Source organism: Hemibagrus wyckioides, linkage group LG09 (assembly GCF_019097595.1).
Source record: "Hemibagrus wyckioides isolate EC202008001 linkage group LG09, SWU_Hwy_1.0, whole genome shotgun sequence".
Taxonomy (NCBI): domain Eukaryota; kingdom Metazoa; phylum Chordata; class Actinopteri; order Siluriformes; family Bagridae; genus Hemibagrus; species Hemibagrus wyckioides.
Genome location: NC_080718.1, coordinates 16,110,399 through 16,126,856, shown reverse-complemented (window position 1 = coordinate 16,126,856; position 16,458 = coordinate 16,110,399). Strand labels below are relative to the sequence as shown.

General features: G+C 36.4%; 1 protein-coding gene and 1 long non-coding RNA gene across 5 annotated transcripts in view; one reads left to right on the top strand and one right to left on the bottom strand.

The window, feature by feature from the left end:
• col12a1a (collagen, type XII, alpha 1a) overlaps positions 1-3,656 on the top strand; it is a 48,601-nt gene extending 44,945 nt beyond the window's left edge. For 3 of the 4 annotated variants that reach the window (XM_058398716.1, XM_058398719.1, XM_058398720.1), the window contains 3 exons: positions 427-504; positions 1,989-2,159; positions 3,277-3,656. In XM_058398716.1, coding sequence (XP_058254699.1) covers positions 427-504; positions 1,989-2,159; positions 3,277-3,428 — 401 coding nt within the window. In that variant the 3' untranslated portion in view covers positions 3,429-3,656. Of the gene's footprint in view, positions 1-426; positions 505-1,988; positions 2,160-2,360 lie in introns of all 4 variants that reach the window. The other variant, XM_058398717.1, reaches the window with a different exon arrangement.
• A 252-nt stretch (positions 3,657-3,908) lies between these two features.
• On the bottom strand, positions 3,909-13,898 carry LOC131359122 (uncharacterized). Its single transcript, XR_009205744.1, has 3 exons — positions 12,727-13,898; positions 11,410-11,473; positions 3,909-10,629 (listed from the first exon to the last, which is right to left on the bottom strand). It is a non-coding gene; the product is annotated as an uncharacterized LOC131359122 (long non-coding RNA).
• Positions 13,899-16,458: the final 2,560 nt, after the last annotated feature.

The window sequence follows — 16,458 nt, the reverse complement described above, 5'->3', positions numbered from 1 at the left end:
AGTTATAGCACTTGTGAGAGGGGCCATTCAGTTAATGTGTTCTTGTTGAGAAATGTAATTCATTACTGTCAGTTGTCAACTGTTACTGTTAGCTGTGCTTAAGTAAAAGCAGTTTCTGGTGGTTGTAGAGGAATTTGGGTATTTATAGATTTATTGTGCCGTGAAATGTTGCATGTGCTCTCCATGGAAAATGTTGGTGTGTAGATGGCAAAATTCAATTTAGATTTGAAGCATCTAGTTTTAACTGAGCTAATAAATATACAGAATTTTTTTCTTTTCATTCATAGTGAAAGCCATGGGACTTGCTGCCTGAATTCAGTCCACATTGTATTATTACCGTTCTTGTAAATATTATTTTATTTGTATTTTGTGCAAATCTTTAAGGCTTTTATTCACCAGTACACAAATGACTTCTTTATCCTGCAGGGTTGCCAGGAGAGAAGGGTGAGAGAGGCACTCCAGGTACTGGCCAGAGGGGACAGAGGGGATTACCTGGACCACCTGGTATGTATATAGTAAACAAAATGCAACCTTTGTCATGTCTGGGACATGAGATGTTTCACTGTATATCCATCTATAAATCCTTTAAAAATAAACACCTTTCGAAAAGAGATACTTCATAGTGTTAGTATTTAAATCCCTTTTCCTCCAGATAAATGATTTCACACACCCAAAATTCACTAGCTGGACAAGTACATTTGAAACTAAGAGATGTAAATGAACACACAGGTTTAACACTTTGACTTTTCCAAAATATACAGTGCAAATTCTACACCATATACCTGGATTAGATATAGTTTTTGAGAACCTGACAAGGTCACATGCCTGGTCCTAGTTCAAACATTATGGGATGTAGTTCTCATGTTGCTCAGTGATTTATATGAGAACCATTTCTCAGTGCCGGTGACTGCTGGGGTACATTTTGAATCTATCTTGATTCTCCCTTAGGGAGCTAAAATAGTCGGCTTGTTTCAATGCGGTGTAGCTCAGGGATGAGGTTGAATGCAAAAGACTGAGATTTACCTAGTTACATCTTATGAATCTCAATTTGGCCAGCTGTGCATCGTAATTTTTTCCGTTATGTAATCAAAGTATTTCCAGAAAAACATTTTCTTGCTAAAATTTATGTCAGTCTTTCCTGAGAGCCCCACACAGATGTTTTCACACACCGTTTGATTCAGACCTATTATTAATCAGTAGCATGGGACCTTGACATACAGGAAAAACTCAAAATAAAAACATGCCACTGTTTTTAGTATTATGTCATTGTGCGTTCCCTGGTGATAGAAAAGATAATATGACTAAAATTTTATGACTCTATAGTGATATCATAATGGGGAAAATTGTAGTGATTTTTCTCTTATATAAATGATATAGATGGTCTTGTACTAAGTTCTACATCCAAATTGGAAAAAAGCATTGTAGCAACAAATCACTAAATCAAACATGATTTAGCATTTAGTGATCTAATAGGACATTTGGGCCCTGAGGGAGTTTAGACTATATAGTCACCCTGTGTAATTACTATTCATGATGCTGGACTGAGAACACCAAGTCCCAGATTTCCTATCATTGAAAGACAAGAAATAATGCAAATGTCTGGCAATCCTCTAAAACCTCTTGCACAAATCCAGCCAAACCAACTTTCCATAAATGAAGTAGTATAGAAGCCCAACTCTCACCTCTGCAAGGGGTCACAATCAAGCTGTTTGCAGGAAGTGTTGTCTCAGGGGGCCTCATTGACACATGTGCTGACTTCAGACTGAAGCAGGGACTGAAATCATTCCAAACATGGTTTGCACTGTCTAGACAGAAAGGGGTAAGGGGGAGCTCCTTGGAGATTGCCCACCCCTACTCCATTTTAATTGAGCAGTCAAAATATTTAAATTACAGTGCTAGAAGCCAGTTTCCCCCTTCCCCTTCCAGTTGAACTTTAAGTATGATGTCAGTGGGTCTCTGATGGTTTTCTGTTTTTTGCTTTCCTTCAGGACCACCAGGCTTATCCCAGACTGGCCCTCCTGGACCTTCAGGCTCAGATGGGCAACGTGGGCCAACAGGGCGTCCAGGTTCAGCAGGTATCAGAGGACCACCAGGACCTCCAGGTTACTGTGATTCCTCTCAGTGTGTTGGAATTCCATACAATGGAGGAGGATACCCGGGTAAGCATATCAGTTACAGGGAGGAGAGCCAAGCATATAGCACATTAGGATGCATTAATTGTCTTTAACAGAAAGATCATATTGGCTAACTGCTGGATAATTAGATAGACTGGATAATTAGTGGATGGCATGCTTGATTATTGATCACAAAAAGCAAACCAACAGTATCTTTGCACTAACACCATCTTTAACCCCTTTCAGGTTTGGCATAGTATGCATAGTATGCTGCGTGTCCTCCTTAAGCATTGACATCCTGAAAATCAAACCTGTGTCTGAGAGATCAGCGCACTTTCTAATAAGCTTTTAAGGATAACAGCCATGGATTTGATTAATGAACATTTGCACACCAACTCTAAAACCAAATCAAACCAAACAATGGACCGGACTGCCACTAACACCAGCTCACTGCTACTCTATCAGGCAGGTGACAGTGATGGCTACATACCTGTGGCCTGGTTGCATCTTGAACTCCAAAGCAGCAGACAGCAAGAGTAAGCTTCCTTTTGAGGAAGAAGCATGTAAAACTACTAACCATGATGAGTATAGCTGAGTTCAACAGTAATAATAACAACAGATATGGCATTGTATATAAACCTTGTAAATTAATTTTAGTTATACAGGCATCTAAATTGGGTTAATATCTGTCATCAAGCTTGTGCCTCTTAACTTGCTTCTTACTGACTGCCAACATAACCTTTAAATATTTGATTTTGATTATATTTCCTTACATTGCTTTAATGAGTGAATACAGCCTCCGCTCAGGTTGAAAATGTAGCATGTGCTTATAGCAGCCATGATCTCGGTTTTGTTTGCAGAATGCTGTATTCACAAATGAGTCTTTTTTTTTTTTTTTTTAATTGTGATTTATCTTATGCTATAATACCTCGGTGCCTTAAGGAAGAGCATAGGTAGCTCAGTCACAACTAGTGGTAGTCCTTTTAACGTGACATAACCACTTGAATTTATTGTTTCTAGTTTTCTAGACTTATGGTATAGTACCAGCAATGATTGTACTCACATCTCATCTTCAACTTAACTTTTTCCATTTAAATCCAACTAGCAGTTACTGAAACCCACATTGCATATGTTCCATTGGCCAAATAATTTTTCCAACCAGGCCCCTACCAGCCTGAGCCTGAACCCCACGTAGTGCCAATCCCTGAGGAACCATCAGAAGATACTGTGACAGAGATTCGGTCCCCCGGTTTACGAAACCAGCGTGGGAAGCGATCGCTATCAACAGAGGGAACTAAAAGGATAAAAACATAAACCAAAAAAGATATATCTTTATATTTTATTCACATGAAGGACATTCAAAAACCACATGCATTGGATCAGGCTTCACACATATTAAAATTTAACAATTTAAGTAGGCTGATCTTCAAACCTCATTTCCTGTTGCAAAACATGTGCCCGCTCATTGTCCCACAATTCTTTTGTGATTGTAACATAACTGCATTGGAAGTTTATATGAGATCAGTATTCAGTATGTGAAAGGTAAGGTGTAGAGACTCAAACAAAATGAGATCATTTATGTTGTTGTTTTCGGTTTCAGTTCAGTTTATATCAGTTTTTTGTGCAGGTTTTTGTTTTTGCCTTCCCTTACATCTCTGAAGGCTCTTGGTTGTAATTCCATACTCATACTGAAAACCAGGCTTTTGTTTCATTATTCTTAATATTTATCTGTTGTATACCAACTCACAGCTCATTTCTTTTACCAAAGGTGGAATTGCATGACTGTGCTGTATATTTAGTAAGTACATGTTAAGATCAGAATATAGTTTTTTTTTTCTTTCTTTTTAATATCAATGTAAAACGCAGTTGGAATTTGTTGCAAGACTATGTTCATAGAATTGCTCATTTACATTTTAACTGCACATTGTGAATTTCACAGCCTTATTTTCTTATTTATTTCTGAATCAGAAGAGGCATTTTTCAATAAAACTACTGAAAATGTTTAAAGTGCGTCAGTGATCTGTTCTGTCTCTTCTGGAATGACAGAGGTGCTAACAAAGTAGAAGTACAGGCAAACTAATTATCACAAAATTAAATAAATTAAATATCATAATTTCGGGTAGGCCTTGAAATAGAGTGGTTTCAGAACAAAACCTTGATTACTTGCCTGCAATTGTGCCAATATTTTCCTCACATTTTGTTTTGGTATACAGGTTATTTACACAAATTATTCACAAGAAGTATTGTATGATGCATTTATTGATGTTTAGGCCAAATCATGGATCTTATAAAGACAAAATAAATTCAGTATGAACAGTAACATGCAAAGTTCTGGCACAGCTCTCGAGTCTGTTTTGTGCATCTACACCATATTTATTCAATATCTAATTAGATGATTATGCATGATGATGAGCAATACTCTGCTGAAGGCACTTCACTCATTCATCACAGTGGAATACCTTGTCAAAATGACCACACAAAATGGTCACTACACTGTATCAATGTATGTTGTCAATTCTCAATTATGCAGTACAAAAAATTCACTAAATAGTAGCTTATAGTGTACATCATATCACATAGCAGCATACAGTAGTTTTTGCCACACACTAAAGATATTTAAGATGTTTGGTATCAAATGATGAATGTGTGTTTTCACATATTTCAGTATTTCAGCTCTCATTTCCTGATATTTACTTCTAGGTGTGTTAAACCTTTGGTAACAGATAAATGTTTGTGAGCAGAAGTATAGGAACAGGCATGGCACTTCCTAAAAAGTTTTGGATCAGGAGCTTTCCCCAAACGTTGGCTTTTCCATCACTGTGGTAAAGGTCAGTCTTGGTTCTTGAACATTTGTGGCTGTGTTTGCCAATTCTAATCTGTTCTTCCATGTCTTACTGCTGATGAGCGGTTTGCATCTTGTGGTATGACCTCTATATTTCTGCTCTCAAAGTCTTACCCAAATGGAGGACTTAGATACCTTCTTCCCTGCCCTTTGGATGTTGTTGGTGATGTCACTGACTGTTGTTTTGTTTTTTTGCCCACATGTCTCACACTGTTTCTGTCATAAACTGCTGTTGTTTTTCTTGGCTGACCTGTTCCATGTGTGTAGTTGTTAGTTCATTAGTTCATCAGTGGTTTATATCTTTTTCAGCACATTCCAAATTATTGTACTGGCTATGCCCAATGCTTTTACACTGGCTCGGATTAATTTTCCCTCTTTTTTCAGCTTCATAATGCCTTGCTTTTCCCCATAGACGGCTCTCTGTTCTTCATTTTGGTTGATCCTGTTTAAAATCAAGAGTAGACATTATGTTATTTGTTTAATCAATCATTCAAACAGGGCACAACAAGAAACTCCTGTCAGTTACCTGGGTTCAAACAAAAGATATCATGTTCTAGATCTAGCTGGAAATATTAAGAAATGAAAGCTGAAATTCTGATCAATTGTCTCATATTCATCTGTTGGTCTCAAACTCAAATTTCTTTAGTATATATATATAAAGGGTTGGTCTTGCAGTTGTAATACTTTTAGAGGCAACTGTAGGTCAAGTTTGATGTTGTCTTCCTCACAGAAATCTATGCTGCTGCTGGGTATAAAACACAAACATGCATCTGAACATTTGTTTTCCATCATAGATTCAGGGCTGCACACTGCATTTAGTAACAAAATAAATATAAAAATTACAAAAAAAAAAAGCTCTGTGAAAAATGTCTGTGTCTTTGTTGAAGTGCCCTCAAATACATGTGCTCTCAATCAATGGCGACTGTTTAATATGAGCTATTTTCCAACATTTTACCAGCCCGTAAAATTCAGACTTCACAAAGTAACTTTGTTCCAAACTGTCTACTTTCAATGATATGTAGCCCTTTTTCTGTGTTATTTCAGCACTTTATGAGACATTACAGCATCAAACCTGTCCTAATGGCTTCTACAAGCTGACATCAGTGATAAGAATTCTTCTTCTTCTTCTTCTTCTTCTTCTTCTTATTATTATTATTATTATTATTATTATTATTATTATTATTATTTCATTGGTTGATTGGTAGTGAATTGTCAATTTATTTGCTGTGTTTAGCTCAAATGGCTTGTTGGTGTGCTGCTTTAACCTCAGATGAGCTCAAATAGAAAACTTCTGACCAAACCAACACCATGTGGAAAATTCTTCTGGTATAAATCATGGCATCATGTGTGAATCATGGAAAATAATCAGTACGTGAGAACTGGCATGCCAGTTGACGGTTTTGGGTTTTTTTTTATCAGCAGTACTGTGTTGAATGACACTGAGAGGGTAACATTAGAACAGAAGAAGATTCATTTATCAATCAGTATACTTACCACAAGGCTTACAACTTTAAATCACATAAAACAACACTTTCTTGAATGTTAAAAAAAAAAAAAATCAAACTTGAATGACTTTAAGGTATGAAGATTTAGATGAACCATCTGTCTGTGATTAAGACAAAACAAGCTTCAAAGGCTAGGCCAGGACCTCATACAGCACAGAGACATACACCAGTCAGAGATGTACACCAATACACAACTAGCTGTTTCCCTGTGTTGATTTCAAGTCCAGGTCATTTTGTGTACATGATAAAAATCAAAAGGAATCGTTTATGACAAATATTGGGGGCCAAAGGATAAGCCTGAAGATTTACTTCACAAGATATAAACATACACTCACCAACCACGTTATGAGGAAAACCTACTCATTCATGCAGTTATCTAATCAGCCAATCAAGTAGCAGCAGCGCAGTGCAACATCAGAATGAGTAAAAAAAAAGGATCTTGTGACTTTATCTGAGGCAGGATTGTTGGCAGCATATCTCCTGGGATTTTCACACACATCAGTCTCAAGAGTTTACACAGATGTGTGAAAAACATCAAGTGTATGGTAGTTTTGTTGCCTTGTTGATGACAGGTCAAACTGGTTTGTGTCAACATAAAGGCTATGATAACAAACACTTTTACAATTTTGGTGAGCTTAAAAGCATCTAAGAATAGTCTACAACACATCAGAACCTGAGGAAAATCAGATCACGTTGGGTTTCTAGTCCTGTCAGCCAAGAACAGGAATCTGCAGCCACAGTGAGTAAAGTTTCACTGAACCTGGACAGTTGGAAAAGACTTTGTGTGACGCTTGTCCAAACTTTAGACAGACTGACTGAATTAAGTGCTACAGCTGTTAATCTGGCTCCTTACATAACATACTCTTTTACAAACAGACAAACAAAGCAATCCTAGTAAGTAGCGTCAATAAAAACATTTCCAAGTCATTTTGGAATAATGAAAAAAGAATTTGTTCTAAGTATGTTAAAGATAGATAGATATTGATCTTTTCAACCTCAGATATACAGTAAGTTCAGCTGAAAATGGTTTTATAAATTGCTCCAATTTAAAAGCTATAAACCACTATTTGAATCTAGTCTCTGACATTTTTATCAACACTAAAATGTCAACAGCAGGAAATTTCCTCTGTGCTTGGAGAATTAGGCGATGTTAGATTCTGCTGTCTGATAAGTGCAGACTTTATAAGGCATGGGGATTTCCCTGTGGCATTTTTTTTCTGGAATAAGAATGTGACCACAACTTTGACTGTAGCAGATTTGAGTCCCCCTTTAAGCCCCCTGAGTCATCTTCTGAAACCTTTATTGGTAAAACACATTGCACTTTGACTGGGCTTACAAGCTGTATTTCTCCCAAACCCCTCTAGCTAATTGTAAAACATGGTGACAAACATCTTCTTTCTAACCTTCCTTTATTTGAAAAGCTTTGATTTCTGATTTAAAAGACCAGTTAGCCACCATGAATAGCAATGAATATGTCCACTGTAGCCGTTTGTGTAAAGAGTCCTAATAGATGAAAATGCTATGACATCACAAGTCCTAGATACAAAGAAATAGGTTTTTAATGCCCTTCTAATAGTATCTATGTATGTTCTAACTATAAATTAAGTTCCTATGTGTTGCACAGTAATATTATTACAACAATGTTGCATCTCGTCACATGTGACTGCTACTCATTTAAACTGATATAGACGGTAGATCATTTGGAATGTAATGGGAAATACACATTATGGCCATGGAAACTATTCAAAAAACAGCCAGGAAGCACTTTCCCCCTCGATTCCTCTTGGTCTCCCACTGGTGGTTTGTCTGTGGGAGTGCTGTTGAAAGGTCATCTTCCAGGCAAATCTCCCAACAGCAATTCCAGCCACCTCAGCATTTCAGATTTTCATCATTTATGGAGTTGTGCTGAGAAGAAAAAATGTTATGTACTGAACTCCCTATAGTCTTAAAGAGCAAAATTTCAGCTTCTTCATCTCAAATCCCAAAATCAATCCACTGTTGTCATGTTTGTCAAAATTTCCTTTTCAACCAAATTTATACCTGACCCACCCTTCTCCTGTCTCTTTTCTGATCTAAATCCCTTTAAAGACCTGACTACTCAGAACTACTCTGAGTTAAAACAAGGCCAGTTTGAACCTGCAAAAAGCAATTCAACCACAGAGCTGTTCTAGTTTCATTCATGTCTTGGAGGTTTCAACATGATGTCAGTGCAAAAAACTCTTTATGAAAATACAAATCCATAAAGTGCACATGAGTGTACACATTTTTATTTAATTATATTTAGTTATTATGTTCCATCAAAGACAAAATTTAATAGCTGAACATCTTACAGGTTCAATCTTATATTCGTTGAGCTAAGTTTCCGTCCTCTTTGTTAACTTAGGTACAGGATGCATCTGTGAAAGCAAACTATCTAGTTGCTCTTTACCACATATATAGATGTTTAGATTATCTCACCACAGCAACCTGGATTAGATATTATAAATTAAGTGTTCTTCCCATTCCCTGAAGGCCCTCTTTCATCTGCATTCATTCCCAAGATGTCATCCAGTGAGTCAGCAGCAGGCCTTCTGCTTACTGACTATCCTGCTTTTTGGACCATCCAGCTTACTTAGGTTAATAACGCCAATGCAGAGCAGTACAGAAAAGTGTTGTGCTGCCTCCCAGTGTTTCTTAATCTGGAATCCCTCTCAACCTTTTTTTTCTTAAACAATATAAAAATATTCAGTATATTGTTTGATAAAAGGCTTGAAATGAGCTTAACAAAACATAATAAAGACATAATAGAAAATATAATATAGAAAGCACATACACACGCTTTGTACTGTTGTATATTCCACCAATCATTAGACATTTGACAGGGTTTACAGAACAATTAATTGGACCCATGAGTACGTTGTCCTGCCACACAGTGTGGAGGATGGTGAAGGAGGGGGGAAAAAAAGCTGTTAGTAATCCTTGCAAAAAAAGAAGCCCTTCCTGTGAACATCTCAAGCGTAACATTTGGCAAATACTCTAATCATTCTTTTTCTTAAACACTCCAAGTTAAGCCATTCTTGGAAACTAAAAATAATCAGTGATGGTAATTGTGTGCAACAGACATACATGTGCTTTTATCATTATGAGTTTTACAGAGATCCAGGAAATGACTCCTTCATCCACAATTTGATGTTTGGGACACAAGAGAACACAGCCCCCTACCAGACATTAGCTATTCAATCTGATATGGAAAAACAAGCATGCCTTACAGTAAGGATTATTCATTTCAGGGTAGAGTTACATCACAGCCTCATCAGATCATCAGATCATCAGATCATTACAAATAGAAGAATAAACGTAAATTGCCATTCAGCTTTTTTTTAAAGACAATGTGGGAAAGTATAACTAATTAACATTAGTTATAGTTAACATTAACATTAGTTAAACATTTTAAAACAATGGCCATTAATATGAATTTGGTCCAACACTTTCCACTCTTCTGGGAAGGCTATCTGATACAGTTTGGAAAGCGCCTGAAAGGATTTATGTCCATTCAGGCTAAAGAGCATTAGTGAGATTGGACATCCCAAAGGTGTTCTGTTGAGTTGAAGTCAGGGTTCTGGGCAGGTCACTCATGTTCTTGCACCCAAACCATCTTAATGGAGTTTGCTTTGTCAGGAACTGCTGGACTGTTCCCTGCCAGGCCTGAGGAAGGTGCTGGCAGGTGAACCCGAGAAGCCTGCTTGTTCGTGTGTCTTGTGATTACCTGTCCTATTGTTCTCTCCCCTGATTGTCTCACCTGTACCCAGTTTACCCTAATGTCTAGCCCTATAAATAGGGATCCTTTTGTGCCTGTCTTTGTTCGTGATTGTTTACTGTTATTCGTTCCGTGGTTCCAGTCCGGCTATGCTCCTGAGTCGATCTTGTTACCTGTTACCTCTTTATTTTCCTTTTTTAACCACGCCATGTCTCGTATCCTGTTCGTCTTCCCATGTCTTGTCTTCATGTCAATAAAAGCAGCGCTTCGCTGTATCCTGTGTCTGGGTCTGTGTTCAGCCACGTGCTAGCGTGGGCACGTGCACCACGGACGGCCAGGGTTCGAGCCCCGCCTAGGGTGGGGATCCCGGCCGTGACATGCTTTGTACACATGGGCATTATTATTCTGGAACATGTTTGGGCCTCTTAGTTCCTGTGAAGTGAAATTATAATTCAACATTATACAAACACATTCTAGACAGATCTGTGCTTTTAAGCTTTGTAGTAATTCAGGGAAGAACCATATATGGGTGTGATGGTCCACATAATTTTGGCCATATAGTGTATACGTTCTACAGGAATGTCCCTAATATCATAAAACTCAACAACTACAGGTGTTCCCATAGCTATGAATTCATATTGATTACCAACAGCAAGGAGAAATCACTACTGCACACAACAGCACAGTTCAAGCATCAGGAGCAGTTTTTATTATTTATAAATGATCCAAAATATCAAGTGTCCACATCCTCTGATCCCTAGTCCTCACATCCCCAACACTGATTTTCTTTAATTAAAATGTGACAGGAGCTGAAACAGGACAAAACAGTGAATATTATGAAATAGGTTGCAAAGTCTAAATACTGAAAACTTATTTTAAAATCAGATGCTATACATATATATTGGTATAATCAATGTAATGCCATTTAATTCATTACAGGGTTTAAAAGAAAATCTGATAATAGCTATTCATGAATGACGTATAAGCCTACCAGATGTGAAGGCATACCAAAAGCATTAGATATAAAACGTTTCCAGCTAAAGTGCTGACTGTTCAAGCACTTTTGGTAATTGGATAATTTTGTAGGCCTTATAAACTTTAAATAGGCATCCATGAACGACGTGTTCTGAAATAGTCTTGTGGTGAGACCTACAAATGTTTCTAAAAATGAGCTATTAATAAAAGTGTCATAGTCATATCTTAAAGCTTTACCTCCAAATATAGAAACAAGACCAACAGCAAGTGGAGAAAAAGACACCTTTTTCCAGTAGGCTTTCTAGAAGACCCAAGAAGAAGAAAAATGGCTTTAATGTTGATTGAGATACTAAAGTGTTTGGTATTGACTTGCATTGATTACTAATTAATATATGTTTTGACCATAAAGGGAAGCATTGCACTTAAATCTCATAGAGTGGCTAAGAACAAATCATACCATAGTTTAAAACGCACACACACACACACACACACACACACACACACACGCATTCATGTATTTCATCTACCTTTCATATTTTCCCAAAATATCCAAACATTAGTTACATTTTTATGATACACATACTGTATGTATCTCATGACAATACAATCTAATGCCACTTGTCATAAATTAGTTGTGGTGCTCTAGTAAGACTATAATATGTCATAACATAACAATGAGCTATCGGCAGAAGCTTACGTTCCTAAAAGTATTGCATGTAAATCTTTCAAAAGAATCAGATTTAAGACCAGCTGATTTAGCGATTGCTTTGTCAAGTAATAAGACCTGTTCAGTATCAGGACTACAGAGTATTTATCCAACAGAAATTTGAGGCCAGTTGCTGAGAGGTACCAAATTCTCTGGGGACTTTTTTACAACTAATCTATGACCTCGTTTCCCTCAAGTTACCCGGCAACTATTAGTAGTGTCATAAAAGTTAACAATCTGAGCCACAGATCCTACAATTTACAGGGTGAAACTATTTGTGCTCTTTGTTTCTTAGTCTAATAGATTAACCATTTAATGTATCAGCTTATTTTTTGTTTAATTCATCATCAAGGTCCCTCTGCATGTCTAAGTTTATGTGGATAACTTTATTATACATTAAACTCATTTTGAAGACAAATATTTTTGAAAAAAATAAAAAGAAAGTTAAGTAATATAACTGTTAATCAGATAAGATGACAAGCACAACTTTCAACAAATCATTTGAATTCACAATTGTACTATCAAGAGGTGACAGAAAAAAGGAAAATCTCCATTAGATGATATGCAAAAGAGGAACCAGACTCAAAAGGAAACCCATCCTTATCTGTGTGACGCTGGAGAGTGCAATTATAAATGATTTCCCTTCTATAACTGTGCACTCTATGGTTTTAGCTTCCCTGACCTTCACTGTTTGTCTGTTTCACATTTAGTCACAATATAAGAACATCTTGAGTTAATTGCTGCTTGGGAGATTTTGCTGTTATTAGCGATATGCTACACCTCTCTCTGTATAGCTTTCTATATATATATATATATATATTTATTAAAATTTGCGTTTGTATCCTTACCTTAAGTTTTAGTATCACATGGGGAGATTCAGAACAACCATTAACTTTTAGCCACAAGCTTGACTTCCATATCTGTTTTCCATTCATTTATAGCTGAATAAACTGTAGGCATTTATGTAAAATGCACTGAGAAAGAGGAACTTATAAGGAGTTGTTAAGAAGGCATGTGCTTAGATAGAATCAGTGGATTGACTTAAGCTAACATATATTTGGCACAATAAGCCTCTAAGGGGACACATATTCCTCCTGTGACTCAGAAACTTGAAATACTGTTGAAAGGAAACGTCAGTTCTTTAAATATATGTCAGATTAATTTTTGTTACTACCAATTATTTCAATCGACTAGATAATTATTGCTTAAAATTTGTTTGCCCTCTTAGTAGCAATCCTTATCTTTAGTCCACAGTCTGGCAAGATGTAAAAACAATCTATGATTCAAAACATATTTGCTTTATATTCCTGAAGCGTGAAGCAGTGATAGCTATATAAACATGGTAACTGTTTAAAGAGCTCGGTCAGATTTTTTGATCCCATGATGCTATCTGTGATTGCAAAAGTGGAAACTGCTGAGGTAATAGTGTGTTCTAGTCTGGAAAATGGCTGTACATCCAGGAAGTTTGGACGTGCTAGTGGAACGTCAAAGATGTTAGGTGGAACATTTTTATATGTTTGAATATCTGTTATTCTGCTACAGTAGATTGAGTTTATAGTTCTATTGCAGTGTACTAACCAGTGAAGGGCCAGCAGTAAACAACTCTATGTGAAATTTTCACATAATTAAACATGAGGCCTACAAGCTCTGTAGAAGTGTCTGTGCTATTATTCTCTCTCTCTCTCTCTCTCTCTCTCTCTCTTTCTCTCTCTCTCTCTCTCTTGTGTGTGTTTAAACTAATATACACATTAGATGAATTATTGTAATCAGTTGGTGCTCTTATGTTTAAAAATATAGTAAAATTAAAAGTGAGATAAAAAGAGAAAAGAAGACATAGACATGCTTAAATAACGATGCTACAGAATTAAATGCACGTCTTGTAGTTTCATAGTTTCTTGAAAATGTGACTGAAGAATATAAGACCAAGAGTACAGTGTGTTACAAATGTATATTTTAACATAATTTATTATTGTGGTTTCTACCCAGTTCAATTATTGAAAATGATGCACATATTTATTGTGTAAAGAAAGCTACTGATGTGAACAATAGGTAGTAATGTCACCAAGCTTTGAACTAGCTTAAGACCTTAGTTTGAGCATTTTTACCAAAAAAAAAAAAAAGAAAAAATTAAAGCATATTTTCCACTAAGATCTGTCTAGAGTGAAAGGCTGGGCCGTATCCATTTAAGGAAAGTTCCAGATTAGCTGTTGCCAGTAATTTAATCAAGCCCATATGTGCTGGGATTTGAGGGGTTAGGGTGAGGAAGTGGAAAAGACAGCTACTTGAATGTTTAAAAAAACGTGCATAACTACAAGGCAGTCCACTTTTCCAGGAAGTTTCAGTGTCATGATAATTCCCACCTTTGTTTGTGTCAGATGGCACATTTCTCAGCATCCAAACCTGAAGCAGTTACATATCACTACTTCAGGTTTGCTTTCTGCAATAGATAGATAGATAGATAGATAGATAGATAGATAGATAGATAGATAGATAGATAGATAGATAGATAGATAGATAGATAGATAGATAGATAGATAGATAGATAGATAGATAGATAGATAGATAGATAGATACAACTTTGTCATTGCAAAGTACAGGTACATAGCAACGAAGTGCTGTTTAGCATCTACCAGAAGTGCAGATAGTAGAAATTGTGCAAATGAACAAGTGCAGATAAATATGTAAATATGTAAAGTGTCAGGTGTAATTATAACTTGTGCAAAAATGTGTGCATTGTGTACATTGTATACTGTATGCATTTTACACTTGTACATTGTACACATTGTACACTTCATTCTCTCCTTTACAAACTGAAGTATTAAATAAAAAAAGCTATAAGGTGAGAAGTATGGCTGGAGGAACATAATCCTAATAACTCTTTGAATTTCCTCAAATTTATTCAGGAGATTTTATTTTAATTAAAGTAACATTAAAGTGGTTAGAACAAATGTGACTAATAGCCAATACTTGCACAAAGATGGATGGTTGGTTGATCAATGGCTGTGTGTATAATGTTGATAAATAAAAGAGAAAATATAATATGTACAAATATTAATGATTAAATGTAATTCAGTGTAAACATACAAGCACTTTTTACCTTTGCAAATAATTGAGGGTAGAGTATTTAGCATTAGCACACTGCAGGCCTCATGTTATCTCTAGAAACAGATCAAACCTTTGTTCCCGCATGAGTCTGTCTCAGAGGCAGCTTTTCACCTCACTTAAATGAGCAGTGTTCACATACCATTCAGGTGTAACTGATGGATTACGTGTCTCGCTGACATTTTATCAGCAATTAGATTTAAGGAAATGGTTTCCTGATGCATTTGTTTACGTAAGTGAGACCTTACATGCCACAACAAAAGCTTGTATACTTTACACCTACTGTAGTCACACAAAGTAGAGAGAATGTTGCCCTCAAAACCGACATTTTACCTTGAGGGTATGAAGCATTGTGTCAGTTGCACCTTGAGAAGTTTCCTTGTTGCCCCACGGCCAGTGCTTTAGTAAAAAATGTATTGTTAGCAAACACCATAACAGGGAGCAAGAAAGGGAAATACATTCTACATACTGTAATTAACATGAACATACCATGTATCAGATTGTGCTACTGAACATATGCATTATATATAATAAAATCATTGTACTGTTTTTTTTTTTTTTAACTTAACAATGTTTTTAATGTCCTATTTAAAAAGAGCTTAAAGAAGCTTCTCAGTATATACAGTACACAGTCACTTATGTAATAATAACGTGCTTGAGGAAGTAGAATAATGGCTTCAAGAGGCAAACAATTATCTCCCATTGCTCTAGTTTTGATGTACAGTACATCCAACAATCAATAAAGTGCAGACGCGTGATGAAATCTATCATGACCTTGCTAGTGACATTGTTAATTTGACATGTACGTGCTGATCTCCGAAACTGATTCTGTAAAGGATTCCAATTCATGAGTAATCGTCTGGTTTTCGAAACACACGCACACACACACACACACACGCACGCACGCATACACACACAGAGTGCAGTAATACAGTTGCAAATCTAGAAAAGTACTTAACAATGTATTGTTACCTCACACTATGGTATGTTTATGTTTAACACCAAAACTCTGCTGGATTCTTGATTATGATTGCTCAGATGTTAATTCTCTATAACAACAGTTATGACAACTTTATAAGCTGACAGTTAAATCCCAGGTTTATGTTCATTTCTTATTTTCCACAACAATAGATAACTATAAACGGATAACATGTAATGCACAACGCATGCATGGTCACCTTTATTACCGCAGACTTTATTATTCATAAGTACTGCATATCATTTGACCGAACACAGAGAGAAAATTTTTACAGCAATTGTTTGACAGTTTACACACGACCCCTGTGTTAGGTAGAGGAGAATAAAGCATTTGATTAGAAGAAAATGAAAGATTTTGAACTCTCCCCAAGACAACTAAATGAGCCAAGACCACCACTGCATCTCTTCCCATGTCTTCCCCTATCTCCTCACTTTTAGCTACAAAGAATGTAGAAGAGCCATTTCCAAATTTCAGTTCAACTGTAATCCTAAAACTCTTT